Below are 27,981 nucleotides of genomic sequence, written 5' to 3'. Positions count from 1 at the left end.
GTCTGAGAGGAGATATTTGCAACACACATGACTGAAAAAGGATTTTTATATTTTCACATATTAAAAAAAAACAAGAAAAACAACATTTAAACCAAGAAGTAAAAGATAAACAGCCCATTAGAAAACAATGAGCAAAGGATATGAACAGTCATTGCACAGACAAAATAAAACAAATGGCCAGTCAACAGGTAAGCCAATGTTCAACCTCACCACTAATTAGGGAAATCCAAATGAAATGAAAACAACAATGAGCCACTCCCTAAGGCGATCAGGACAATTTTCATACCAACATAAGAGCCAAATTGTTACAAGTGCACTCTGTGTGCACCAGTAATCAGATGGCCCAAAGAGCTTGGTCAAATGGTGAGGGGAATCTTCTTAGAGAAGCTTTCTCCATAGTACAAGGCAAGGGCTGGCCTAAGTGAGTTCTCTAATGTTCTCTGAGGTGTGCTTTCTGGCAGAAGGCTTTCCCACATCCTTGACATTCAAAGGGTCTCTCTCCTGTGTCAATGAGGCATACTTGCACATAGAAGGCATTTCTGCATTCACTTCATTCATAAAGTTTCTCTCCTACGTGAGTTCTCCGATGTTGACACAGGGATTTCTTCATACTGAAGATTTTTCCACATTCACTACATTCATAGGGTTTCTCTCCTGAATGCATTCTCTGATGTTCAATGAGGCGTGCTTTGACATAGAAGGCATTACCACATTTATTACATTCATAAGGTTTCTCTCCTGTGTGAATTCGCTGATGTATTCCAAGAGATGAGTGCACCCTGAAAGATTTCCCACATTCGTTACACTGATAGGGTTTTTCACCTGTATGAGTTCTCTGGTGATTATTGAGAGTCATCTTCATTCTGAAGAATTTTCCACATTCACCACATTTATAGGGTTTCTCGCCTGTGTGAATTCTTTGATGTTGGTTTAGGGATTTTTTTGCACGAAAGTTTTTCCCACAATCACCACATTCATAGGGTTTCTCCCCTGTGTGAGTTCTCTGGTGTTGAGTAAGGGATATCTTAACACGAAATGTTTTCCCACATTCGCCACATTCATAGGGTTTCTCCCCTGTGTGAGTTCTCTGATGAATCATGAGGGTTGCCTTCTCAGAAAAGGTTTTCCCACACTCAGTGCATTCATAGGGTCTCTCTCCTGTGTGTGTTCTCCGATGTAGAATGAGTTGTGACTTCCTGCCAAAAGATTTTCCACATTCATTACATTCAAAGGGCTTCTCCCCTGTGTGAGTTTTCTGATGAGCAATGAGGTATGATCTTGCACTAAAGGTTTTTGCACATTCACCACATTTATAGGGTCTCTCGCCTGTGTGTATTCTCAGATGTTCAATAAGATTTGATTTCCTGCAGTAAGTTTTCCCACATTCATGACATTCAAAGTTTTTCTCTCCTGTGTGTGTTCTTTTATGTCCAACAAAGGCTGTTCTCTTGTAGAAGGCTTTCCCATATTCAACAGTTTGATCCAAAGTTTGAAGCTTCTGATGCTGAAGGTCATTATCATGACTGAGGGCATTACCCCCAACAGAATTGTTGGCACACAGCAGTGACAGAGAGCCTTTAAAAACAAATCAGATCATATCTCTCTCACTCAAAACCAACATAGGCTTTCCCTTGTCACAGTGTAAAATTAAAATGCTTAACAAAGCCTATAAAAATTCTACATAACTTAGCCCCTGGCTAACTCTCTGATATCACCCCTTAACACTCTCACCACCCACCATTAAGCCACACCAGCATCTTTGCTGTTCCTATGATATATTGCTCAGACTAGGCTTGGCACTTACTGTTCTCTCTGCTCAGAATACTAAAAGTCCACATGGCTCTGTCTCTCTCACTTCACTGATGTTGGTGCACTAATGTTAACTTCCCCAAAGAGTCTTCTCTGACCACATTCCCCAAAAGCACGAACTCCATCACTGTCTGTTCTTCTTATCTTGAATTGATTTTCTTTTCACCACCAAACACCATGTATTTGTTTGTTTCTGGTCTCTTTCCCTCATTAGACTGCAAGCTCCAGGAGAACAGAGATATTACTTTATTCACTACTGGATCCCCACACCTAGAATGTGACCAGCATATAGTTGACCTCATTTAGGAATTGGTAGATGACTAAATGAATGTATGAATGATTGCTTGACAACAGAAGGCATCCAAGGCAATGGAGGGAAGGAAGGCAATTGAGAATACTAAAGAGAGACAGACTAGCTAAGAATAAATGTCTAAGCTGAGGCAGGCAGGGAAAGATAAGAGTGGTAAATGACTACAAAAATTGAGATAAAATAGGAGAGAGCACTTAAGTGTGAGCATGATATTGGGATGTAGGATTTAGGTATCTAAAGCATGTAGATCTTTGTCCTCTGGTCATTTTCAAAGAGCAAGGGCCTCTGAAAAGAGATTCCTGAAAAACACTGCCCAAACTTAACCTTTGACCTGAATTCCTGAGCTCTTATTTCCCCTATTTTCCATATGTCTAGTTCTTGCTCACTCACCTGGGTAACCATGGCCTGAGGATTCCTCCTCTAATATCCACAGTTCTTCCCCTCGCTCCAACTTGAAGATCATCTCTGGTTTGGCCACGCAGAGGCCTGTTAATGGGAAATGGCACAGGACGTGGGCCAAGTTGTCTGAGCTTTAGGGCCTCTGATGGAGGAGAAAAGTGCATCTTCATGAGCTGCACAAGGAAGGGTGCCCATTGAAACCTTTCACTGGGGGAAGTGAGAACACACACACTCTTCCTGGTGCCCCAAACTGATAAATCATCTGTGACCCCTTGAATCTAGAACTAAAGTATCACTGAACTCTGCAAAGGCTGCCCAGGTTACAGCAACCAAGAAAGGAAACACATGCTACCAGGAGTTACACGGACAATAATCCTCACCCACAGACGCCAGGTTGCTGTAGTTCTCCAGCATCACATCCTTGTGCATGGTCCTCTGGGCAGGGTCCAGTCTGTACCACTCCTGTCGGGTAAAATCCACAGCCACGTCTTCAAATGACACAGATCCCTGTAACAACAATCTGCAATGATCAGAATGGGACACATGGAAAAGATGTGTGGGAACTAATTCTTTCAATAGAGCACTTTTGACAGTTGACTAGAAAAAGCTACACTGGTGTCAACTGAAAAAAAAAAAAAGCACAACGTGAGAGTTGTGAGTTAAGTTTTATTTGGGGCAAAATGAGGACTATAGCTCAGGAGACAGCCTCTCAGATAGCTCTGAGGAACTGCTCTGAAAAGGCAAGGGGGGAGGTCAGTATATATGTGATTTTGGTGAAGGGGGTACATGCAATTAAGCACACATCTTGGTAGAAGGTTGCTGCTAGTCAGCAGGAGCAGATGTCTCCGTTAATGGTTTTAGTGCTTTGCTAGATATGAGAAGATGCAAGAAATTGAGTTCAGAAAATTTTCTCCTGAAAATATCTAACTATCTGAAGGCCTGCTCTGCCAGTTTTTCCCAGAGCACAGAGTGTCTCATTCCTGATCTCCACCCTGAACTCCTTTCAGGGTATGTTGAAGGTCAGTGACTGCAGTGGCTAGTGACTTCATCCTTGTAGGGGCAGATAGCAAGTAACAATTTTTAGCTGGCACTGGAAACCTGACCCTTTCTTGCTTGATACTATACTTTGGGGGAGGAAAACACAGAACAGTCCTGCTAGTGTATTAATTTTTCAATTCATGGAGAAAAGACCACTGACTACTGAGTTAACACTCTGTGCCTGGACCTGTCCCAATTGCTGGGGAAACAAAGATAGAGTGCCTGCTCTCAAGGAGCTCGTACCCCAATAAGGAGACTTGCACAGGCATGCCGTGTTTTACTGCGCTTCACTTTATTGTGCTTCACAGATATCACGTTTTTTACAAATTGAAGGTTTGTGGCAACCCTGCAATTGTCAGATGATGGTTAGCAATTTTTTTTTTTTCTGGTACGCGGGCCTCTCACTGTTGTGGCCTCTCCCGTTGCGGAGCACAGGCTCCGGACGTGCAGGCTCAGCGGCCATGGCCCATGGGCCCAGCCACTCCGCGGCATGTGGGATCTTCCCAGACCAGGGCACAAACCCGTGTCCCCTGCATCGGCAGGCGGACTCTCAACAACTGCGCCACCAGGGAAGCCTGATGGTTAGCATTTTTAAGCAACAAAGTATTTTTTAATTAACGTATGTACATTGGTTTTTTTAAACATAATGTTATTGCACACTTAATAGACTACAGTATAATGTCAATGTAACTTTTATATGCACAGGGAAACCAAAAAATTCATGTGTCTCGCTTTATTGTGATATTTTCTTTATTGCAGTGGTCTGGAACCAAACCTCCAATATTTCGGAGGTATGCCTAAATGTGAACACACACCTGCAATGAGATGTTATAGGAGCTATGCTGGACATGTGTACAGGGTGCAATGGGCTTTCACAAGGGATGGAATAAGATTCCAACTTGTGTTATTGGGGAGGTAGAGCTTTGAATCCTTAAACAAGAATATAACCTCCCTCACGAATATGGGGCAGTAGTATGAGAAAAGGCAGGAAGACATGAAACACACATGGTGAGTTAGAGAACTATAAATAGCACAGTATGACAGGAAAACAGTGCTTTGGGCTGTGATGAGATAAAGGGCTATAGAGATATTCAGGGGCAGACAGTGGAGGGATTTTCACCTTTTTTTTTCTATCTATCATCAGTCTCCAAAATACTTGACTCTTTATATGATAAGAATATTTTCTGACCTTCCCACAATATAGTTAGATTTATAAGTTATACAGAAGTATTGTCAAGTAGGAGAAAGGGAGAGAATATTACTCTCCCTCGAGAGTGAACAGCTGGGTTGAGGCTGGTGCCACAATATTGAGATTAGCAAAACAGGAAAGACAGTGGGTTGGCAGAAGGGGAAATTGAGATAGATCTTGGACCTGAGCTGGAGTGTTTATGTCACATACTGATAGAGACGTCCAGCTGGAAGGTGCATATATGATGCTGGATCTGTGAGAGGAGGCTAGGATAGACGAAGGATTGAGAGGCAGTAGCATTTCAGCACTAGCTGAAGCCACCAGAATAAACTGGGTGGCTAAGAGAACACAGAGCTTGAGAGAGGCATCAAATACAGAGTCAGCAGGTACACCAATATGACATGAAGACTGAAAGGGGGTGGGAGGGGCTCTTGTGGGACAGAGAAAATGAGAGAAAGCCTCTTTTCTTTCTCATGCAGTCCTGCCCCAAAGTAAATCCCAGTGCCAAAGATGTAACCTTGCAGCAGCAGGCTCCTCAAACTCTAAAGGAGAGGAATCCTCTTCTTTGGCCAGAGGAATAGTGGTCTGAAGAGTATGGGAAGGATCCCCATTGCCTTTCTTCTAACCTCTCACCACTTGGCCTCAAGGGCAAACCTAGTTGCAGAAAGTGAGTGCCAGGATGGAGATGAAATCCCCAACTGTCCAGCTAGAGGACCAAGATGGGGAAGCCCTGGGAACAGGGGTGTGGGGGTGATCGCCCTAACAATATAGCTTCAAAATACATGAAGCAAAACTGAAAGAAGAAATGGGAAAATCCACAAATATGGCTGCCAACTTTCATCACCTCTCTTAGTGACGAGTGAAAATCAACAAAGATACAGAAAAACTGAACAACACCAATCATCCAAGGAATTGTAGAACATTTCACTCAAAAACTGAGATTAACTGTTTCTTCAAGTATACATGGAATATTCACCAAGCTAGACCATATCCTGGATCATAAAACAAACCTCAACACAATCAAAGGGCCCACTGGGTACCAAGGAAAATTGACTTGGAGCAATCAACTCTGAGATATATCCTAATTAAAACTATTAGAATTTAAAGGCAAAGAAAAATATTCCTCAGGGCCTCCAGGCAAAAGAATTAGATCAGCATCCATTTCTCAAAAACAACACAGAAAGCAAGGCAATAGTAGAACAGCACATTCAAGAAAATTAAGGAAAGAAAGTACAAATAAAGGAAACTATATCCAGCCAAGATACCCTTCAAGTATCAAGGCCGTCAGAAAAAGTTTTGAATAGGCCAGAATATGTGTGCCCTTCCTAAGGAATTTGCTAGAGCTTCACTGCTTAATATGGTAGCCACTAACCACATGTGGCTATTTGAGTTTAAATTTTGATGAATTAAAATGGAATAAAATAAAAAATTCAGTTCCTCAGTCACACTAAAGCACATTTCCAGTGCTCAGTAGCCACATGTGGCTGGTTACAGTACTGGACAGCACAGATACAGAACATTCCCATCACTGAAGGAAGTGTTACTGGATAGCACTATAGTAAACAATGAGCTTCAACCAAAAACAATGAATGGGAAAATTCTGGCAAAAGGACTGACAGTAAGCATTTCATATATTTGACGGTAAAGATAAGACTAAAATAAGGCTGGGGTCATGGGTTGAAGGATAATGTATACACATTAAGTGTTCTGACAAAGTAGAAAAAATACAACTAAAATATGGGAGGAGAAGAGAAAGAAAGGGGGAAACTGAATAAGATCATTTACTGCTGTATAGGTAACAGATGAGAGACAAATTAGATGGTAAAAGATTAATTTAAAAAAGGTAAATTGGGGCTTCCCTGGTGGCGCAGTGGTTGAGAGTCCGCCTGCTGATGCAGGGGACACAGGTTCGTGCCCCGGTCCAGGAAGATCTCACATGCCGTGGAGCGACTAGGCCCGTGAGCGATGGCCGTTGAGCCTCCGCATCCGGAGCCTGTGCTCCGCAACGGGAGAGGCCACAACAGTGAGAGGCCCACTTACCGAAAAAAAAAAAAAAGGTAAATTGGTAAAGCCATTATGGAAAACAGTGTGAAGATTACTCAAGTAATTAAAACTAGAACTACTGTATGATCCTGCAGTCCTGCTACTGGGTATATGTCCAAAGGAAATGAAATCACTATGCCAAATAGGTATCTGCACTCCCATGTTCATTGCAACATTATTTGCAATAGCCAATATATGGAAATAACCTGTGTCCATCAGTGGATGAATGGATAAAAAAGATCTAGTATATATAGAGTGGAGTAGTATTCATCCATGAGAAAGAAGGAAATCCTGCCATTTTCAACAACATGGATGAACCTGGAGGACATTATGCTAAGTGAAATAAGTCAGACAGACAAATACTGTATGATCTCACTAATATGTGGAATCTAAAAAAAAAAATTAAAAAGTCAAACTCAGAAGCAAAGAGTAGAATGGTGGTTACCAAGGGTATGGGGGAAATGAGGAGAGATGTTGGTCAAAGAGTATAAAGTTACATTTATGTAGGATGAATAAAGTCTAGAGACCTAATATACAAGCATGATGACTATACTTAACACTGTATTGAACAACGGAAATATACTAAGAGAGTAAATTTCAGGTGCACTCATCACACACAAAAAATGGTAACTATGTAAGGAAATGATATGTTAATTAGCTTAACTGTAGGAATCATTTCACTATGTATATCAAATCATCATGCTGTACACCTTAAATATATACAATTTTATAAATAAATATGTAAATAAAAAGAAAGATAAAAGGGTTGACTAAGAGTACTATAAAAAGGATTAACACAAAGGTAACCACCAACATAAAAATACAAGTCTTCCTAACTACCAAAAAAAGTTTAGAGGAAACACTCAATAGAAAAAGAAACACAGTAAATATAACAAATACACACAGTAATTACATCATAAGATAAAATGAGAGAACTGAGAACATATTTGTATTATTTATATTACCAAACAGTAATACAAATAAATGTGAATAGGCTTACTTCATCTATTAAAATAAAAAGGTTTTCACATTGCCTTGTAAAGCAGAACCCAACACAATGCTGTATACAAGAGACATGCTTAAAATGGTCTTTCAAAAAGGCTAAAGTTAAAACGATGGGCAAAGATTTACCAAATGAAAACAATATAAAAGCAGGGATTGAAATCCTGATACCAGACAGAGTAGAATTCCAAAAGGATATAAGATAAAGTGGGATACTTCGTAATGTTACAAGCCCTGTTCACGATGAAGATATAACAATAAAGATATCTGTAAATATCTATGCACAAAGTAACACAGCAAAAGCCTACATAAGCTGAAAACTACAGAGATACAAGAAGAAATAAAAGCTTTCTCTAATGGGAGACTTTTAAAGAGAGAGAGAAAGGCGGGGGAGGGAAGGAGGGAGAGAGGGAGAGAGAAGGAAAGAACAAAAGAAAGAAACACTATACCCAGATCATACAGAATATACTTTTTCTCAGGTGTACATGGATCATTCACAAAACTTGATCATATACTAGGGCACAAAGAAAACAATCTCGGTAAGTTCCTTAAAATTGAAATATTACAAGCAACACTGATCACAATCAATAAAGAAATTTAAGAACCAAAAATGGACAAGCTGATTCTAAAATTAATATAGAAATAAAACCACAAGACTTAGATTAGCCAGAGCAATTTTGAACAAGAAAAAAGTTAGAGGACTTACATTACCTCATTTCAAGACTTATAAAGCTACAGTTTTCAAAACAGTGTAGTATTTTTGTAAAGATATACATGAGAGGGACTTCCCCGGTGGTCCAGTGGGTAAGACTCCACGCTCCCAATGCAGGGGGCCCAGGTTCAATTCCTGGTCGGGGAACTAGATCCCGCATGCCGGAATGAAGATCCCGCGTTCCACAGCTAAGAGCTGGCGCAGCCAAAATAAATAAATAAATATTTTAAAAAAAGATATCCATGAGACAAAATAGAATTTAGAAATAGATTCACACATATATGATCAATTGATGTCTGACAAAGGTGTCAAGAATATCCAGTGGGGACCTCCTAGGGAAATGGAAATAAAAACAAAAATAAACAAATGGGACCTAATCAAACTTAAAAGCTTTTGCACAGCAAAGGAAACCATAAACAAGACCAAAAGACAACCCTCAGAATGGGAGAAAATATTTGCAAACGAAGTAACTGACAAAGGATTAATCTCCAAAATATACAAACAGCTCATGCAGCTCAATATCAAAAAAACAAACAACCCAATCCAAAAATGGGCAGGAGACCTAAATAGACATTTCTCCAAAGAAGACAAACAGATGGTCAACAAACACATGAAAGGATGCTCAGCATCACTAATCATTAGAGAAATGCAAATCAAAACTACAATGAGGTATCACCTCACACCAGTCAGAATGGCCATCATCAAAAGATCTACAAACAATAAATGCTGGAGAGGGTGTGGAGAAAAGGGAACCCTCTTGCACTGTTGGTGGGAATGTAAATTGATACAGCCACTATGGAGGTTCCTTAAAAAACTAAAAATAGAACAAGCATATGACCCAGCAATCCCACTACTGGGCATATATCCTGAGAAAACCATAATTCAAAAAGAGTCATGTACCACAATGTTCATTGCAGCACTATTTACAGTAGCCAGGACATGGAAGCAACCTAAGTGTCCATCAACAGATGAATGGATAAAGAAGATGTGGCACATATATACAATGGAATATTACTCAGCCATAAAAAGAAACGAAATTGAGTTATTTGTAGGGAGGTGGATGGACCTAGAGTCTGTCATACAGAGTGAAGTAAGTCAAAAAGAGAAAAACAAATACCATATGTTAACACATATATATGAAATCTAAAAAAAAATAAATGGTTCTGATGAACGTAGGGGCAGGACAGGAATAAAGACACAGACGTAGAGAATAGACTTGAGGACACGGGGAGGGGGAAGGGTAAGGTGGGATGAAGTGAAAGAGCAGCATTGACATATATACACTACCAAATGTAAAATAGATAGCTAGTGGGAAGCAGACGCATAGCACAAGGAGATCAGCTCGGTGCTTTGTCACCACCTAGAGGGGTGGGATAGGGAAGGTGGGAGGGAGACGCAATAGGGAGGAGATATGGGGATATATGTATACGTATTGCTGATTCACTTTGTTATACAGGAGAAACTAACACAACATTGTAAAGCAATTACACTCCAATAAAGATGTTAAAAAAAAAAGAATATTCAGTGGGGAAAGGATACTCTTCTCAACAAATGTCTCTGGAACAATCAATCAGTCATATCCAGGAAAACTTCAGAATTCCTGAAGGATAGTTACTGAACTGTTAAGACTGGTTATCTCCAGAAGGTGAGATTATGAGGACTCTTCAAATTAAAAATTTTATGTTTCTGATCATTTAGTTAAGGTAGTGTCCGTCAGTTTTCTCCACTGTAAAGTTACCAATTTTCCCTATGTAATTAATGAGCAATGTGTAGGAACATACCTTGAAACTACGTAAATGTATTGTTCCTCATTAAACTTTCATCCGATAGCTTTGGCATCCATCAATGATTCTTGCTTGGCTTAATTATTACTAACTAGAATGGTTGCAAAAGGTTATTTTTCTAACTCCATCATTCTTTCCACATTACTAGTTGCCACTAGACCTTAAGGAAGGGCTTTTCCTTTCTCCCTCGTTCATACATTTACTATCAGTATGGACTCAGGTTTACCTTAGTCTTCAGCCAGGCTCAACACCCAGCTGAGTACCCAAAGGCCATATGCACATATGTAGGTAAATGGCCAGAGGGCAGAGAAGAAAGTTTTCTGGGACTCTTTGACATGGAAGAATAATGCACTGTGATTCCAAAATCTGTTGGTCAAGTCCTAACAGGGGCCACAGTTAGATTAAAAGGATATAGGGATGCAACAGTTGATGGAATTAAGGTGAAAATCTGCATGAAAATGGGAATATTTGAATAGACTTTATGTGAACTGTACCTCCTTCATCTAAATGTATTCCTGAGATGGATATTTATGTCTGACTGGGGAATACTTCTCCTACATAGTATTATAAAACAAGAGGAGTATAAGTTCATCCCTTGGCCAGTATTAATTGCACATCATAAATGAGAATCTTTATAATTGCCTAATCTCATACAAGTTGTTATTTTGAAGCAGTGTAGAAAATGTGGTGGACAAAAAAAGTTACCATTTTACTTAATGACATGTTAGAAGCTGGAGTGCTGGTCCAACAAATTCTCTTAGAATAGCCCTGAGTGGTCCATGAAAAAGGCGGATGGCTCAGGGAGACTAACAGCAGATCATCAAGGCTTAAATAAATTAGTATCACCTAATAGCATCAGTACTTCCTGATATGGTTTCAACAGTGGAAAAATACAGGAAGCTAAAGGAGACTGCTTCTCAGTGACTGATCCTGCAAATGCTTTTTTCCCTATCTCAATATAGGAAGAGTCAACTACAGTTTGCTTTCATGTGGGAAGGATCCTAATTTACATTTACTGTACTGTCAAAATGTTATTTGAATTCACCAGCTGTCATAATTCAACTGTCATAATTTGGTTAGAAGGGATTTAGACTTAATGCAGGTCCCAAGTATAATAATATACTACATTGATGATATGATAATATTGGAAACTGAAGATCGAACAAGGACTGACTTAAATGCAACAGTGACACATATGATCAACAGAAGCTAGTTGATAAATCCAACAAAAATCTAAGGGCCCACTCAAATGGTGAAATTCTTAGGAATACCCTTGGCAGGAGCCACATGTGACATTCCACAGGCAACAAAAAGTGAAGTGTTGTTGCCTACCTTTGGTACTAAGAAGAAACACTGCCCATGATTGGATTACATGGATTTTGCAGGATGCATGGTCCACATCTGCAAACATTGCTAGCTCCTCTCTATAAAATGACCCAAAAGAAGGCCATATTTGTATAAGAGCCTGAAAAAAAGTAAGCTATGTCTGAATTGCAAAAAGCGGTAGCTCTCTTGATATCTTTGGGCATCACGAACGGAATGTTGCTGACAACAGGCAAAAGTGGAATTCAAGAGGGAATCTTATGCTAGAGAAAGAAACATTGTTGCAATAATTCAATTCTGTCTTTTTTTTTTTTTGCAGTACGCGGGCCTCTCACTGTTGTGGCCTCTCCCATTGCGGAGCACAGGCTCCGGACGCACAGGCTCAGCGGCCATGGCTCACGGGCCCAGCTGCTCCGCGGCATGTGGGATCTTCGGACTGGGGCATGAACCCGTGTCCCCTGCATCGGCAGGCAGACTCTCAACCACTGCGCCACCAGGGAAGCCCCAATTCTGACTTCTTGATGGTTCTTCCTTTATAAATCGGTTTCCTCTGGATGCTCCTTGAGAAAAAGCATGGCAGTTTACTGCACAGGCAGAAAGACCAACTACATCCATGGTGCACTCTTCCAGTGGAGACATTTGGACACTGTTGGGGATGGTACTTTATCCATGCCACGTCATCTGGACATTGATTAGCAATTTCTTATTTGGTAATGCTCCTCCTGCACAGACTTCTTTGATAACAACATCATCAGAACTCTCAAATTGTGCACCATCTAGCAACTCAGAAAAAAAGAGAACCAGCCAGAAAGGAGTGTCGGAAAAGCATGGGGAAGACTTCAAAAAGGAAGGGAGACAGATTAAGGACTCAATGATGGTGAAGATGAAAACACTTGGAGTGCAAATTCTACTCAACAGATGTAGTGAGACTAGAACAATACGTGCAATAATCATTGCATTTCTCTTACAATTTAATTCAACTAAAATTCTACTGGGATGTAGGATTGCTTTATGTTTTCCAACTAATCTTTATTTTAAAGTGTCTCTTTAATCCTGCTTAGTGGGTGTGGGTTAAAACTGTCTAACTCAGAAAAGTCAAGAGAGAAAATAATGATGAACTGGTTGCAAAGTCCCTGCATATGGCAACCAACTATTAGAAGCCTAAAGAATCTAAAGGTCTTATATATAAAATAAATAAGGTCCTACTGTATAGCAAAGGGAACTATATTCAATATCTTGTAGTAACCTATAATGAAAAAGCATATATATACATATATATATATATATGTATAACCGAATCATTTTGCTGTACACCAGAAACTAACACAACATTGTAAATCAACTATACTTCAATTTTTTTAAAAAAAGAATCTAAAGGTCTGACACAACTACCTTCCATCAACTTTCTTATGTAGTATTTTATGTACCCAGTATCCCTATGCTCTCAGATGGCATGCTTTGTTTAGAAGTATTTTGGTCAAAAACTCTTAAGCCCACACAAAGTAACTGGTATATCACTGAGTTACTTGACTTTGGGTCAGATGCATTTTAATTACCCAATCAGAGGATAACTAATGTTCACCCTTTCTCTTATCACTCATTAACTGTAAGCAAAATCTTATAGGTTTTAATCTTACTTAAACACTGAATGAAAAAAATATTTTCAAAAAGAGAAAGAGCCATAGGAGTCCTGTAATAGCATTTATGACAAAGTTGTAATTGAAGATACTGTTTCCATCATCCACATGAAGATCCATCAAAAGATTTCTTAACTCTCGAGTATCAGGAAACCTTTACTATAGAGAAATTATCGATTTCTCTGTGGGGGTGTTGAAATTCATGTGTTTGATTGGACTTCTAACTCTGTTATGTCGTCCCAGAATATCAGAGATAAATCTAGACTTCGAAGTTTCTAATTGTGTAGGATTGTTGACCAACATGCCTACATTCTAAAACTTGTTTTGATATCTTCTTCTTTTTATTTCCCTTCCTTTTATCCTAATATTTGTCTATTTATACTTAGAAGCGCCCTAAAAACCACAGGAAAACAAAATTAATAAGTAAATAAATGAACAAATAAAAACTGGCTGGAGATGTGGCCATCTCTAACTCTTTTTTGGAAGATCTGGGAAGGAAGAGCTGGAGAGGGGTAGAGCACTGATCAGGAAAAAGTTGACATGCATTGCCCAGAATCATCAGCCTCCAAACAGTATTACTGTTTAGTGTGAAGAGGAAGATTTTTCACTGTCATCCACTGAATTCCTTACAATTTAGTGAACCCTCTCCTGTGACACAAAAATTCAATTTCCCAAAAAACACCTTTAACAAATAATCATGGATGTATGTAAAGAAACAAATCGAGGAGTTTCACCATCAAATTGTCAATTATAATGAAAACTTACCACCATTGCCAGTGCTCAAAGGATGGAGTGCTATGTAACCACTAAAATTATGTAGAAGATTATTTCTGGACATGGAAAAATATTTACCTAACACTCCCAATGTTTCTTTTTTTTAGAAAAGGCAACCATTCTTATTAGTTTTACTTCATTTGCCATTATTTGTTATACTATAGGATAAACCAAGAAAGTAATTGTGTTAATGTCATTATAACACCTCCACCAAAAAAAGATATGTAAGTATAATAGCAAAGAAGTAAAAGTTCTGTAATTTTAATCTGAACTGGAAATGAGCTCTGTGTTTTTTTTCTCTCTTAAGAAGTAGGCTGATTTCTGCTTCTGGGAAAATAGAGTAAATATACTTCTCCCCATTCCTCCTGCTAAGTATGACTAAAAACTCTGAACACCATATACAAAACAAAGTTGTAATTCAAAAAAATACATGCGCCCTAATGTTCATAGCAGCACTATTTACAATAGTCAAGACACAGAAGCATCTTGTATCCATCAACAGATGAATGGACAAAGAAGATGTGGTGTATATATATATATATATATATATATATATATACACACACATATATATATATATAGTGTCACTTGGTACTGATGAGGTGACGCCCTCTCTTCCCCAGCTGGAGTGAAGTCAGAGGACGCCAGCTAAAACAGGTTTAAATAAGAACAAGATTCTCACAGCATAATACCAAAAATGCCTAGGTTTCAACTGACAATCACTCATATCAAGAACCAGAAAAATCTCAAACTGAATGAAAAAAAATCAATAGGTATCAAGACTGACATAACAGAGATAATTATCCAACAAAGATTTTGAATCAGTCATCACAAAAACGCTTCAGTGAGCATGTCTCAGGAAAAAAATAGAAGATATAAAGAAGACCCAAATGGAAATTTTAGACCTAAAAAACACAATAACTAAAATTAAAAACTCAATGGGTGGGGGCTTCCCTGGTGGTGCAATGGTTAAGAATCCCCTGCCAATGCAGGGGACACGGGTTTGAGCCCTGGTCCAGGAAGATCCCACATGCCACAGAGCAACTAAGCCCATGCACCACAACTACTGAGCCTGCGCTCTAGAGCCCGCAAGCCACAATTACTGAGGCCCACATGCCACAACTACTGAAGTCTGTGTGCCTAGAGCCTGCGCTCTGCAGCAAGAGAAGCCATTGCAATGAGAAGCCCTCGCACAGCAACGAAGAGTAGCCCCCGCTCGCCACAACTAGAGAAAGCCCATGCACAGTAACAAAGACCCAACACAGCCAAAAAATAAATAAAAAACAAAAAACACACAAAAAACCTCAATGGATGGCCTCAACAACAGAACAGATGGGACAGAGGAAAGACTCAGTGAAATGGAACACAGAAGAATAGAAATTACCCAGACAAAATTGACTGGAAAAATACTGCCTCAGGGTCCTGTGGGACTGTAGCAAAAGAACCAACATTCATGTTATCAGAACACAAAAAGGAAAGGAGAAAGAGGATGGGGCTTTAAAAGTACATGAAGAAATAATGGCTGAAAACATCTCAATTTGGCAAAAGACATAAATTTACAGATTCAAGAAACAGAGCAATCCCCAAATAGGATAAAACCAAAGAAATCCACACCAAGACACATCCTTAAACTTCTGAAAACTAAATATTAAAATATATGTACTGAGGGACTTCCCTGGTGGTCCAATGGTAAAGAATCCACCTTGCAATGCAGGGAACGTGGGTTCGATCCCTAGTCAGCAAACTAAGATCCCACATGCCGTGGGGCAACTAAGCCCGCATGCCACAACTACTGAGCTCGTGCATCTCAGCTAGAGCCTGCATGCCACAAACTACAGGGCCCATGTGCTCTGGAACCAGTGCACCACAACCACAGGGCCCACGCACCCTGGAGCCTGTGTGCCACAACTAGAGAAGAGAAAACCCGCACACCACAGCTAGAGAAAAGCCCACACACCACAATGAAGAGCCTCCGCACCACAACAAAAGATCGCACTTGCCTCAACGAAGATCCCACGTGCTGCAACTAAGACCCGACACAGCCAAAAATAAATAAATAAAATAAATAAATAAATCTTTAAAAAAATAAAATAAAATATATGCACTGAAAGCCATGAGAGAGAAACAACACCTTACAAAACAATGTGAATGACAGCAGATTTCACATCAGAAACCACAGATGCCATAGGAGGTAGCATAACATTTTTCAAGTGCTGAAAGAAAAGAACTGTCAAGACAGAATCCTATATCTAATGAAAATATCCTTCAGGAATGAAGGAGAAATAAAGACATTCTCAGATGAAGGAAAACTAATAGAATTTGTCACCAGCAGACTTACCTTAAAAGAATGGCTAAAGGAAATTCCCTAAACAGAAAATGAAAGATAAAATAAAGAATCTTGGAACACCACAAAGTAAGAAAGAATATAGTAAATGAAAATGTGGGTAAGTGCAATAGACTTTCCTTCCCCTCTGGAGTTTTTAAATTATGTTTGACAATTAAAGGAAAAAATGTTAACACTGTTTGATCTGGTTCTAAATGTATGTAGACAAGATATTTAAGACAATGATAAACAGGAGACTGCAAAGGGGATTAAAGGGAGGCAAGGTTTCTACATTTCACTCAAACTGGCAAAATGATGATAGCAACAGACAATGATAAGTTATGTGTATATAATGTAATATCTAGAGCAACCATTAAATGAACTATACAAAGAAATACACTCAAAAACACTATATGTATATCAAAATGGAATTCTAAAATATGCTCAAGAAACTGATAGGAAGACAGGGAAAGATAAAACAGAAAACAAAGCAGAGAGAACAAACAGAAAAGAAAAATAGTAAATGTAGGCCTAACATATCATTAATTTCATTAAATGTGAATGGGCTAACTACACCAAATAAAAGACAGAGACTCATAGAAAGGATTAAAAACATGACTCAACTGTATAGTATCTAAAAGAAAGTCACTTCAAATATAGCAATATAGGCAGGTTGAAGGAAAAAGTATGGAAAAAGATATATCATGCAAACATTAATTAAAAGAAAGCAGAAGTATTGTCCACTATACCTCAATAAAGCTAGAAGCATGAGTAGCTACATTAATATCAGATAAATTAGAATTTAGAAAAAAAATTACCAGACACAGAGAGAGATATATAATGATAAAAAGGTCAATCCATTAAGAAAAACAAAGCAATTCTAAATGTGTATGCAGCAAACACAGAAGCAAAAGCTGATAAAACTGAAAGAAGTAGACAAATTATAGTTGGAAACTTCAACACCCCTTCTCTCAACAATTTACAGAACAGCTAAACAGAAAATGAGCATTCTCAACAACACAATGACCCAACAGGATCTAACTGACACTTACAGAACACACCACCCAACAACAGCAGAATACACACTCCTTTCAAGTGTCCATGGAACATATAGCATATCTTGGGCCGTAAAACAAACCCCAACAATTTTAGAAGAATTGAAATTATACAAGGCATTTTTTCTGACTACACTGGAATCAAACTAGAAATCAATAACAGAAAGATAACAAGAAAATTTCCATACACTTAGAAATGAAACAATACACTTCTAAATAATCCATGGTTCAAAGAGGAAGTCTAAAGGAAATCCAAAAATTACAATGAACTGAATGAAAATGAAAAAAATACATATTTACAATTTGTGGAACACATCTAAAGCATTGCTGAGAGGAAAATATACAGCACTAAATGCATACATTTGAAAGAGGAAAGTCTCAAATCAAAGATTTAAGGTCCCACATCAAAAACCTAGAAAAAAAGACCATATTGAGGATGTTAAGAGTACAAACTTGGAACTAGTAGATGAGTAAGTCCAAGAGAGCTAATGCACAGAATAGTGATTATAGTCAACAATATTGTATTATACAAAGTTGCTAAGAGACTAGATCTTAACTGTTACTGCCACAAAAAAGAAATGATAATTATGTGATGTGATTGAGGTGTTTGCTAATGCTACAGGGGTAATTGTATTGCAGTATATAAATGTATCACGTCAACACATTGTCACTTTTTTTTTTTTTTGGCTGCACAGGACAGCTTGCAGGATCTCAGCTCCCCCATCACGGATTGAACCCAGGCTGCAGCAGTGAAAGCCTGGAATCCTAACCACTAGGCCACCAGGGAACTCCCAACACATTGTCACTTTAAACTTACATAACATTATATGCCAATTATATTTCAATTTAAAAATAAAGAAAAAAAGACCAAAATAAACCCAGAGCACACAGAGGGAAGAAAATAATAGAAAAGGAGAGAAATTAATGAAGCTGAACAGAAAAACAATAGATAAAAGTCAATTAAACAAAGAGCTGGTTCTTTGAAAATATCAATAAAATAGATAAACTTTTAGTAAGACTGACAAAAAAAAAAAGAGAAAGGACACAAATTACCAATATCAGGAATGAAACAATGAATATCACTACAGACCCAGCAGACATCAAAAGAGAAATTACTATGAACAATTCTACACTTATAACTTAGATGAAATGAACCAATTCTTCAAAAAACACAAACGACCACAAGTCATCCAATATGAAATAGATAATTTAAGTAGCCCTGTACTATTAAGGAAAATTTATCCATAATTTAAAACTCATAAAAGAATCTAAAAAGAATGGATATATGTATAACTGATTCACTTTGCTGTACAGCAGAAACTAACACAACATTTTAAATCAGCTATACTCCAATAAAAGTTTTTTAAAATAAAAAATAAAACTCACCCAAAGAAAGATATCTCTGGCCAGATGGTTTCCCTGGAGAATTTTACCAAACTTTTAACGAAGAATTAACACAATTACATAATCTCCTACAGGAAACAGAAGAGGAGGTAATTCTTTCAAACTCATTCTATGAAGCTAGTATTTTCCTAGGATAGGTGAAAAGGGGCCCCCCAAATATATCCACATCCTAATCCTTGGAATCTATGAATATCACCTTACATGGCAAAAATAAAAAGGTCTTTGCAGATGTGATTAAGGATCTTCCAATAAGGAGAGTATCTTGTATTATCCAGGTGGGTTCTCAATGTGATCACATGTATCCTTACGAGAGGGAGGCAAAAGAAGATTCGACGCACACAGAGGCAGTGATGTGAAGACAGAAGAGAGATATTTGAAGATGCTGGCCATGAAGAATGAAGGGATGAAGTCACAATCCAAGGAATAGCTGCAGCCCCCAAAAGCTGGAAGAGGCAAGAAACAGATTCTCCCCCAGAGCCTCTGCAGGGAGTAAAGCCCTGTCAACACCTTGATTTTGGCCCAGTGATGCTTATTTTGGATTTCTGGCCTTTAGAACTATGAGAGAATAAATTTCTGCTGTTTTAAGCCACCAAGTTTGTGGTAATTTGTTGCAGCAACCACATGAAACTAACACATTCCCTGATTACAAAACTGGATGAATATAGTATAAAAAAGAAAACTACACAGCAATATCATTCATGAATATAGAAGCAAAATTTCTTGACAAAATATTAGCAACTATAATTCATTAATATATTAAAGGAATTATATACCATGACCAATTAGGGTTTATTCCAGGGATGTAAGGCAGGTTCAATATTCAAAAATCAATCCATATACTCCACCATGTTAACAGGATTTTAAAAATCACATGATTGAATCAATCAATATAGAAAAAGCACTTGAAAAAATCCAACACTCATTCCTGCAAAAACCAGAATAGAAAGAGAAATACAGAGGAACACCCTCAATTTGATAAACAGCATATAAAACAAAACTACAGCTAACATTATACTTCATGATAAAAGACTGAAGACCAAGAGCAAGGCAAGGATGTCTATTCTCACGACTCTTATTCAACATAGTGCTGGAAGTTCTAACCATTACAATAAGGCAAGAAATGGAAATGAAAGGCATACAGAATACAAAGGAAGAAATTAAACTGTCCCTATTTCCAGATGAAAAGGTCATAGAAAGCATAGAAAAACATACAAAAACCAAGTGTTTTTCTATATGTTAGCAGTGAAAACGTGGACTCCAAAATAAAAAATATGAAACCATTGATAATTACTCAGAAGTATGAAACACTTAAGTATAAACCTAACAAAACTAAACGTTGCAGTAAGTTAAATTGTTGTTTACTTATTTGCAGTAAGTTCACTTCTTGCAGTAAGTTAAATACTGCAACACACTAGCAATCTTGAGAAAGAAGAACAAAGCTGGAGGCATTACACTATCTGATTTAAAACCCTTGAACAATGCGGGATTAGGGGCATTGACCCTCTGCACAGTTGAAAGTCCATGTATAACTTATAGTTGGCCCACCATATACTTGGTTCCCCCTTATCCCCAGTTTCTCTGTATCCACAGATTCAACCAACTGTAGATCGTGTAGTACTGTAGTATTTACTACTGAAAATAATCCACATATAAGTGGATCCACACAGTTCAAACCTGTGTTGTTCAAAGGTCAACTATATATTACAAAGCTACAGTAATCAAAACAGTATGGGAGAAAACTATAACTCAAAAAGTTACATGCACCCCAATGTTCACTGCAGCACTATTTACAATAGCCAAGACATGGAAGCAACCTAAATGTCCATCGACAGAAGAATGGATAAAGAAGATGTGGTATATATATACAATGGAATATTACTCAGCCATAAAAAAGAATCAGATAATGCCATTTGCAGCAACATAGATGGACCTGGAGATTATCATACTAAGTGAAGTAAGCCAGACAAAGACAAATATCATATGATATCACTTATATGTGGAATCTAAAAAAAGACACAAGGAGTTCCCTGGTGGCCTAGTGGTTAGGATTCAGCGCTTTCACTGCCGTGGCCTGGGTTCAATCCCTGGTGGGGGAACTGAGATCCCGCAAGCCTGGTGGTGCAGCCAAAAAACAAAAACAGACAGATACAAATGAACTTATTTACAAAACAGAAACAGACTCACAGACACATAAAACAAACTTCTGGTTACCTTATGGTTACTTATGGTTACCTCCCCTTTACCAAAGGGGAAAGGGGGAAGGGATAAATTAGGAGTTTGGGATTAACATATACACACTACTATCTACATAAAATAGATAACCAACAAGGACCTACTGTATAGCACAGGGAACTATACTCAATATTTTGTAATAACCTATAAGGGAAAAGAATCTAAAAAATTATATATATATATATATATATATATATATATATATATATCTGAATCACTGTGCTGTACACTGAAACTAATACAACATTTTAAATCAACTATACTTCAATTAAAAAAATAAAACTAAATAAATAAATTTAGTGTAAAAAAACCCAGTATGGTACTGGCATAAAAACAGACACAAACAACAACAGAACAGAATAAAGAGCCCAGGGATAAACCCATGCATATATGGTCAATTAATTTATGACAAAGGATCCAAGAATATAAAATGGGAAAAGGACAATATCTCCAAAAAATAGTGTTGGGAAAACTGGACAGCTACATGCAAAAAATGAAACTGGATTACTATCTTACACCATATAAAAAATTAACTCAAAATGAATTAAAGAGTTGAATGTAAGACCTGAAACCATAAAACTCATAGAAATCATGGGCAGTAAGTTCCTTGACATCAGTCTTAGCAATGATTTTTTTGGATCTGACTCCAAAAGCAAAGGCAATAAAAGCAAAAATAAACAAGTGGGACTACATCAAACTAAAATGGTTCTGCACAGCAAAGGAAACCATCAACAAAATGAAAAGGTAACCTAGTGAATGGGAGAAAATATTTGCAAATTATATATCTGACAAGGGGTTAATATCCAAAATATATAAAGAACTCATACAGCTCAATAGCAAAAAACAATCCAATTTAAAAATGGACAGAGGATCTGAATAGACATTTCTCCAAAGAAGACATAGCAATGGCCAATAGGTACATGAAAAGATGCTCAACATCACTAATCATCAGTGAAATGCGAATCAAAACCACAGTGAGCTATCACCTCGCAGCTGTTAGAATGCCTATTATCAAAAGGATGACAAGTAACAATTGTTGGTGAGGATATAGAGAAAAGAGAATCCTTGTGCACTGTTGGTGAGAATGCAAATTGGTGCAGCCATTATGGAAAACAGTATGGAAGTTCCTCAAAAAATTAAAAATAGAACTACCATATGATCCAGCAATTCTACTTCTGAGTATTTATCTGAAGAAAATGAAAATACTAACTTGAAAAGATATGTGCACTCCCATGTTCATTGCAGCATTATTTACAATAGGCAAGATATGGAAGCAACCTAAGTGTCCATCCAATGGATGAACGGATAAAGAAAATGTGAGATAGATATAAATATAGATATAGATATACACACATACACAATGGAATATTATTCAGCCATGAGTAAGAAAGACATCCTGCTGTTTACAACAACTTGGATGGACCCTGAGGACATTAGGCTAAGTGAAATAAATCAGACAGAGAAAGACAAATAGTGTATGATCTCACTTATATGTGGAATCTAAAACAAAACAAAACAACAAAAAAAACAAACTCATAGATATAGAGAACAGATTGGCGGTTGCCAGAGGTGAGAGGGTAAAATGGGTGAAGGGAGTCAAAAGGTACAAACTTCCAGTTAAAAAGTAAATAAGTCATGGGGATGTAATGTATAGGCATGGTGACTATAGTTAATAATATTATATTGGATATCTGAAAGCTGCTAAGAGAGTAAATCTTAAAAGTTCTCATCACAAGAAAAAAAAATTCTGTAACTATGTATGGTGATAGATGTCAACTAGACTTATCATGGTGATCATTTAACAATACATACAAATATCGAATCACTATGTTGTATATCTGAAACTAATATAATATTGTAAGTCAATTATACCTCAATTTAAAAATAAATAAATAAATAAAAGTATGGTATTGGTAAAAATAGACAAATTTATCAATGCAACAAATAGAGAGCCAGAAAATAGACCCACACAGAGACAACTGATTTTTGACAAAGGAACAAAAGCGATTCAATGGAGAAAGGACAGCCTTTTCAATAAATGGTGTTGAAACAATTCGATATCCATATGCAAAAAGAAAATATCTAGACACAGTCCTGACAACTTTCACAAAAATTAACTCTAAATGGATCTTAGACTTATAGGCAAAATGCAAAAATATAAAACTTCTGCAAATAGGGAGTTCCCTGGTGGCCTAGTGGTTAGGATTCCAGACTTTCACTACTATGGCCCAGGTTCAATCCTTGGTCAGGGAACTGAAATCCCGCAAGCTGCATGACGCAGCCAAAAAAAAGAAAGAAAGAAAGAAAACTTCTGCAAATAACAGGAGAAAATCTAAGTGACTTTGGGTTTGGCAGTGTTTTAAAATATAACACCAAAAGTACGTTACATGAAAGAAAAACTGACAAGTTGGACTTTATTAAAATTTTAAAATTCTGCTCTGTGAAAGACACTGTTAAGAGAACAAAGAGACAAGCCCAGAACAGGAGAAAATACTTGCACGACACATAACTGATAAAATGACTTGTATTTAAAAATATACAAAGAGGGACTTCCCCCGTGGTCCAGTGGTTAAGAATCCGTCTTGCAATTCAGGGCACGCCAGTTTGATCCCTGGTCAGGGAACTAAGATCCCACATGCTGCAGGGCAACTAAGCCCACGTGCTGCAACTACTGAGCCCACGCGCTCTGGAGCCAGTGTGCCACAACTACAGAGCCCATGCACTCTGGAGCCCACACACCACAACTAGAGGGAAGCCCGTGCACCCCAACAGAGAACCCACGCACTGCAAGGAAAGATCCCGCGTGCCGCAACTAAGACCCACCCAACACAGCCAATAAATAAATAAATAAATATTTTTAAAAAAATTTTTAAATAGTAAAATAAAATATACAAAGAACTCTTAAAAATCAACAATAAGAAAACAAACAACCCCATTACAAAATGGGCAAAAGATCTGAATAGACACTTGACCAAAGAAAATATACGGATGGGAAATAAGCATGTAAAACCATGTCCAACATCATTTTTCATTATGGAATTTCAAATTAAAACAATAAGATACCACTACACACTTATTAGAATGGTTAAAATCCAAAAAACTGACAGTATTAAATCCTGACAAAGATGTGAAGCAACAAGAATGTTTGTTCATTGCTGGTGAGAATGAAAATGATGAAAAACTGTGGAAGACAGTTTGGTAGTTTCTTACAAAGTCTTACCATGTGACCCACAATTGCACTCCTAGTCATTTACCCAAATGAATGGAAAACTTATGTCTACACCATAACCTGTACATATATGTTTATAGCAGCTTTATTCATAATCACCCCACACTGGAAACAACCAAGGTGTCCTTCAATAGGTGAATGGATAAGCAAACTGTGGTACATCCATACAATGGAATATTATTCAGTGATAAAAATAAATGAGCTATCAAGCCATGAAAACACATGGAGGAAACTTGAATGCAAATTGCTGAGTTAAAGAAGCCAATCTGAAAAGGCCACAGACTGTATGATTCCAACTATATGACATTTTAGAAACGGCAAAGCTATAGAGACAGTAAAAGAGTGTGGTTGCCAGAGTTTCAGGCAGGGGGAGAGGAAAGATGAATGAATAGCTAAAGCACAGATGAAACTGTTCTGTATGAACTGTAATGGTGGATATATGTCATTATGTATTTGTCAAAACACATAGAATGTGTAACACAAAGAGTGAACCTTACTGTAAACTGTTGACTATAATTAATAATAATGTATCAATATTGGTTAATTGTAACAAATGTACCACACTAATACTACCATCTCAATTATTCTGTAAATCTAGAACTACTAAAAATTAGTAGGTCACTTAATTGTTTTAATGCTCTTAGCATACAATCCAGCAATTGCACTCACGTGCGTTCCTTCGATACAAAAATCTTACACAATCACAGCATCCTTATTCATATCAGCCAAAAACTGGAAACAACCAAGATGTCCTTCAACTAGTGACTGGTTAAGCAAACTGTGGTAAATCCATACCATGGAATGCTATTCAGCAATAAAAAGGAACAAACTATTCATATATGCGACAATCTGGACGAATATCCAGAGAATTATGCTGAGTAAAAAAAGCCAGTCCCAAAAGGTTACATACTGTATGATTCTACATATATAACACTCTTGAAATAACAAAATTATAGAACTGGAGCACAGATTATTGGTTGCCAGGGGTTAAGGAGGGAGAGGGGGAGGAGGGAAGTGGGTGTGACTATTAAAGGGCAATATGAGAGATCCTTGTGGTAAAGGAAATGTTCTGTATGTCAATATCCTGGTTGTGATACTGTATCAATACCAAGATTTTGCAAGATGCTATGATGGGGGAAACTGGGTAAACAGTACATCAGTACATTGCATTTGAATTTACAGTTATCTAAAAATCAAAATTGGTCTAAAAAATACAAATTTTTGTCTAAAAATTTTTTTAAAAATTAAAAAATGGGGAAAAGTAGGCTCCTCTTACTTACCTCAAATGATCTGCCAGGTTGTCCTGGAACCAGGGCAGGAAACCTCTGGGGTGATTTCCCATTAGCTGGCATGTTGACTCTGAGTACCAGCCCACCTTCCAAAGCTGGAGAGGCCTTTGTACGTGGGCTGCAGTCAGAATAAATGGAAGATCCTGCAGCCTCCAATATGCGGAAAGTTCAACAGCTCCACAGAGACACCAACAAATCCTAAAAGGACATATCCACGTCATCACTGTCATTCCACATTCGCCCCACAAAGTTCAGCAACTCCCACTCTGAGTATTAGTGAGCGTAGATTGTGGAAACAATCATGATATTTGGAGTCAAATTAATGAACTCAGAGTCCGTTACTCTTGGGTGGCTCCACAGAGGGTGCTTCACACTTTAGCCAACCAGCTCATACCTCAATTCCAGGTTCACGGCAGATCTGGGTTTGGGGAGAAGGTGGAAGTGAGGCAGTGAATGGTGCTGAAGCCCCATGGGGTAGGCAGGGGAAGGACTTGTCCATGGGGTCCTGGTGAGTGACTGTGGCGGCAAAAAACCTGGAAACCTGGTAATCTTAATGAAAGGGGTCTCTTCTGTCCACTTTAATTATTTCACCATTTTAGGGTGAAAAATCCCTCTTAAATTCTTCTGCGGAGAAGCTCTGAGCCTCTTCTTTCCAGAAGATGATTCAACATTAATAATATTGATTAAATCAACAAATTAGGGGGGTGGAGGAAACATGCTGGTTTTAACTTACACCAAAAAAGCATTTGACACAATTCAGCAGTCATTACTAATAAAAACTCAAACTAAAATTAGGGAGGAAGTAAATCACTTAAATATCACAAAAATCATTTACAAAACACATCCCTGAAATACTATGCTAAAAAGTAAAATGATGAAGCAACTGCCATTAAAATTAGTAAAAAGATAGGGATGTCTGATACAACTCAAAATTGTTTTTTCTGGCTCTAGATCACACAATAGAAGACGAAATAATCAGAATAAATATTGCAAAGAAATGAAAATGTAGCTTTCTTTGCCAGTGATATGATTTTATACATAGAAAACCTACCCCAGACTCTACCAGAAGTCATAGGGTAATTTGATAAGGGGCTGGATACAAGATAAAATTACAAGATCAGATAGTTTTTTCCCTGTATAATAATGACCAAATGAGAACGGGAAAAAAATCCGTTAGTAATGATAACAAGAAAAATATAAAATATGTAAAATAAACTCTTTAAGGAGCTGCACCTATAAATTTAAAAAGTTAAAAAAATTGACAAATATAAAATAGTCACACAAACATACCATATCCCTGGATAAAAAATTTAATTAAAATGTCAACTCTCCCAAAACATTATAGTAATGTAAAGAATAAATGAAAGAGAAAAATTAAACACAAAGCTCAATAATAAGATGGTGTATATAACATTTTGTGGAACGCAACTAAAGAGACTCTTAAAGGGAAATTCATGTTTTCAAATGCATTTTAACAAAGAAAGGCTGAACATTAATGAATTAACAACCAATTTAAGAAGTTAGATAAAAGAGAAAATAGCACAGATAGCAGGAATTAGGGAAAAAGAAAACAAAGGTACATCAGAGAGGATCAACAAAGCCAAAAGTTGGTTGTTTGGAAAGGCTAATAAAATTAGCAAATCTCTGGGGAGACTGAGGAAAAAATCTAAACGCACACACACTATTAGGACTTGACAACAAAATGCAGCAAGGAATCTAAAAACTGACTACCTCAGAAGCCTCCATCCCTCCCTGACCCGCATACACTCCCATTCACCAGACTTTTTAATTCCCCACCAACTGACCCCACAAACTGTCATTCCCAAAAGCCAACAAAGCCATCACCTCAAAATCACTGATGACTGTCACGCCACAAACCCTCGTGCACTCGCTTTAGTGCCGCGCGCCAACAAGACTTAAACAGCCTCTGAGGGCCACTTCCGTTTCCTGTCCTCACCTCTGAACCTGCCCCTTCTGGGGCTGTTAATTTCGCACACGATCACACAAGAGCTGTGTGACTGTGGTCTACTCACTCTGAACAAGGTGCAGTTATGGATCTGCAGAGACTTTGTCCATGAGCAGCGGTGCCGAGAGAGGAACATGGCTGCGCCGAGGCGTTCCACCATGAGGGCCGCCATCATAGCATCCATTCCGTACAGTGGGCTGTTCCATAGGCAAGGGGGGGGGGTGTCGTTCATGGGTAGAAACTTTCTGAAGACAAGCTTCCGGGAGAAGCTGGTCTTTGGAACCGAGTTCTATAGGTTTGTGCAAAGTTTACAGAAGCAGAGGTGCCAAACCCCAACCACGGGGGAAGGGGAGTTGTGTCCCGATCTTCAAGGGAGATACCACTGGGAAGAGGGGGGAAAAGTCCCTCCTGGGCGATACCACTGTAGAGGAGAGGAGTCAAGGTGGTACAGTCTCGTTTTGAC

General features: G+C 38.0%; 1 protein-coding gene across 2 annotated transcripts; it reads right to left on the bottom strand.

Annotated features, from left to right (window-relative positions):
• Positions 1-28: 28 nt before the first annotated feature.
• ZNF157 (zinc finger protein 157) lies at positions 29-27,578 on the bottom strand. Of its 2 annotated transcripts, none has more exons than XM_033409649.2 (5): positions 25,947-27,578; positions 25,544-25,750; positions 2,899-3,038; positions 2,510-2,660; positions 29-1,196 (listed from the first exon to the last, which is right to left on the bottom strand). In XM_033409649.2, the coding sequence occupies exons 1-5, from the start codon at positions 26,021-26,023 to the stop codon at positions 551-553; spliced, it is 1,221 nt and encodes a 406-aa protein (XP_033265540.1). In that variant the 5' UTR covers positions 26,024-27,578; the 3' UTR covers positions 29-550. The 2 variants fall into 2 exon arrangements, with proteins under 2 accessions (XP_033265540.1, XP_033265539.1); XM_033409648.2 differs by having other exon boundaries at positions 29-1,575; positions 2,510-2,605.
• Positions 27,579-27,981: the final 403 nt, after the last annotated feature.

Source organism: Orcinus orca, chromosome X, assembly GCF_937001465.1.
Source record: "Orcinus orca chromosome X, mOrcOrc1.1, whole genome shotgun sequence".
Lineage (NCBI taxonomy): Eukaryota > Metazoa > Chordata > Mammalia > Artiodactyla > Delphinidae > Orcinus > Orcinus orca.
The sequence above is the reverse complement of the archived record's forward strand: the minus strand, read 5'-3'. Positions and strand labels throughout refer to the sequence as shown.

Bases quoted from the DNA above. Each gene is read 5' to 3' on its own strand.
- ZNF157 (XM_033409648.2), bottom strand. From the start codon at position 26,023: ATGGGGCTTCAGCACCATTCACTGCCTCACTTCCACCTTCTCCCCAAA. The intron at 3,039-25,543 runs GTAAGTAAGAGG...TGATCATTGCAG, and splicing joins AACCTGGCAGATCATTTGAG to ATTGTTGTTACAGGGATCTG. The intron at 1,576-2,509 runs GTGAGTGAGCAA...TTGTTTTTAAAG, and splicing joins CTCAGGCCATGGTTACCCAG to GCTCTCTGTCACTGCTGTGT.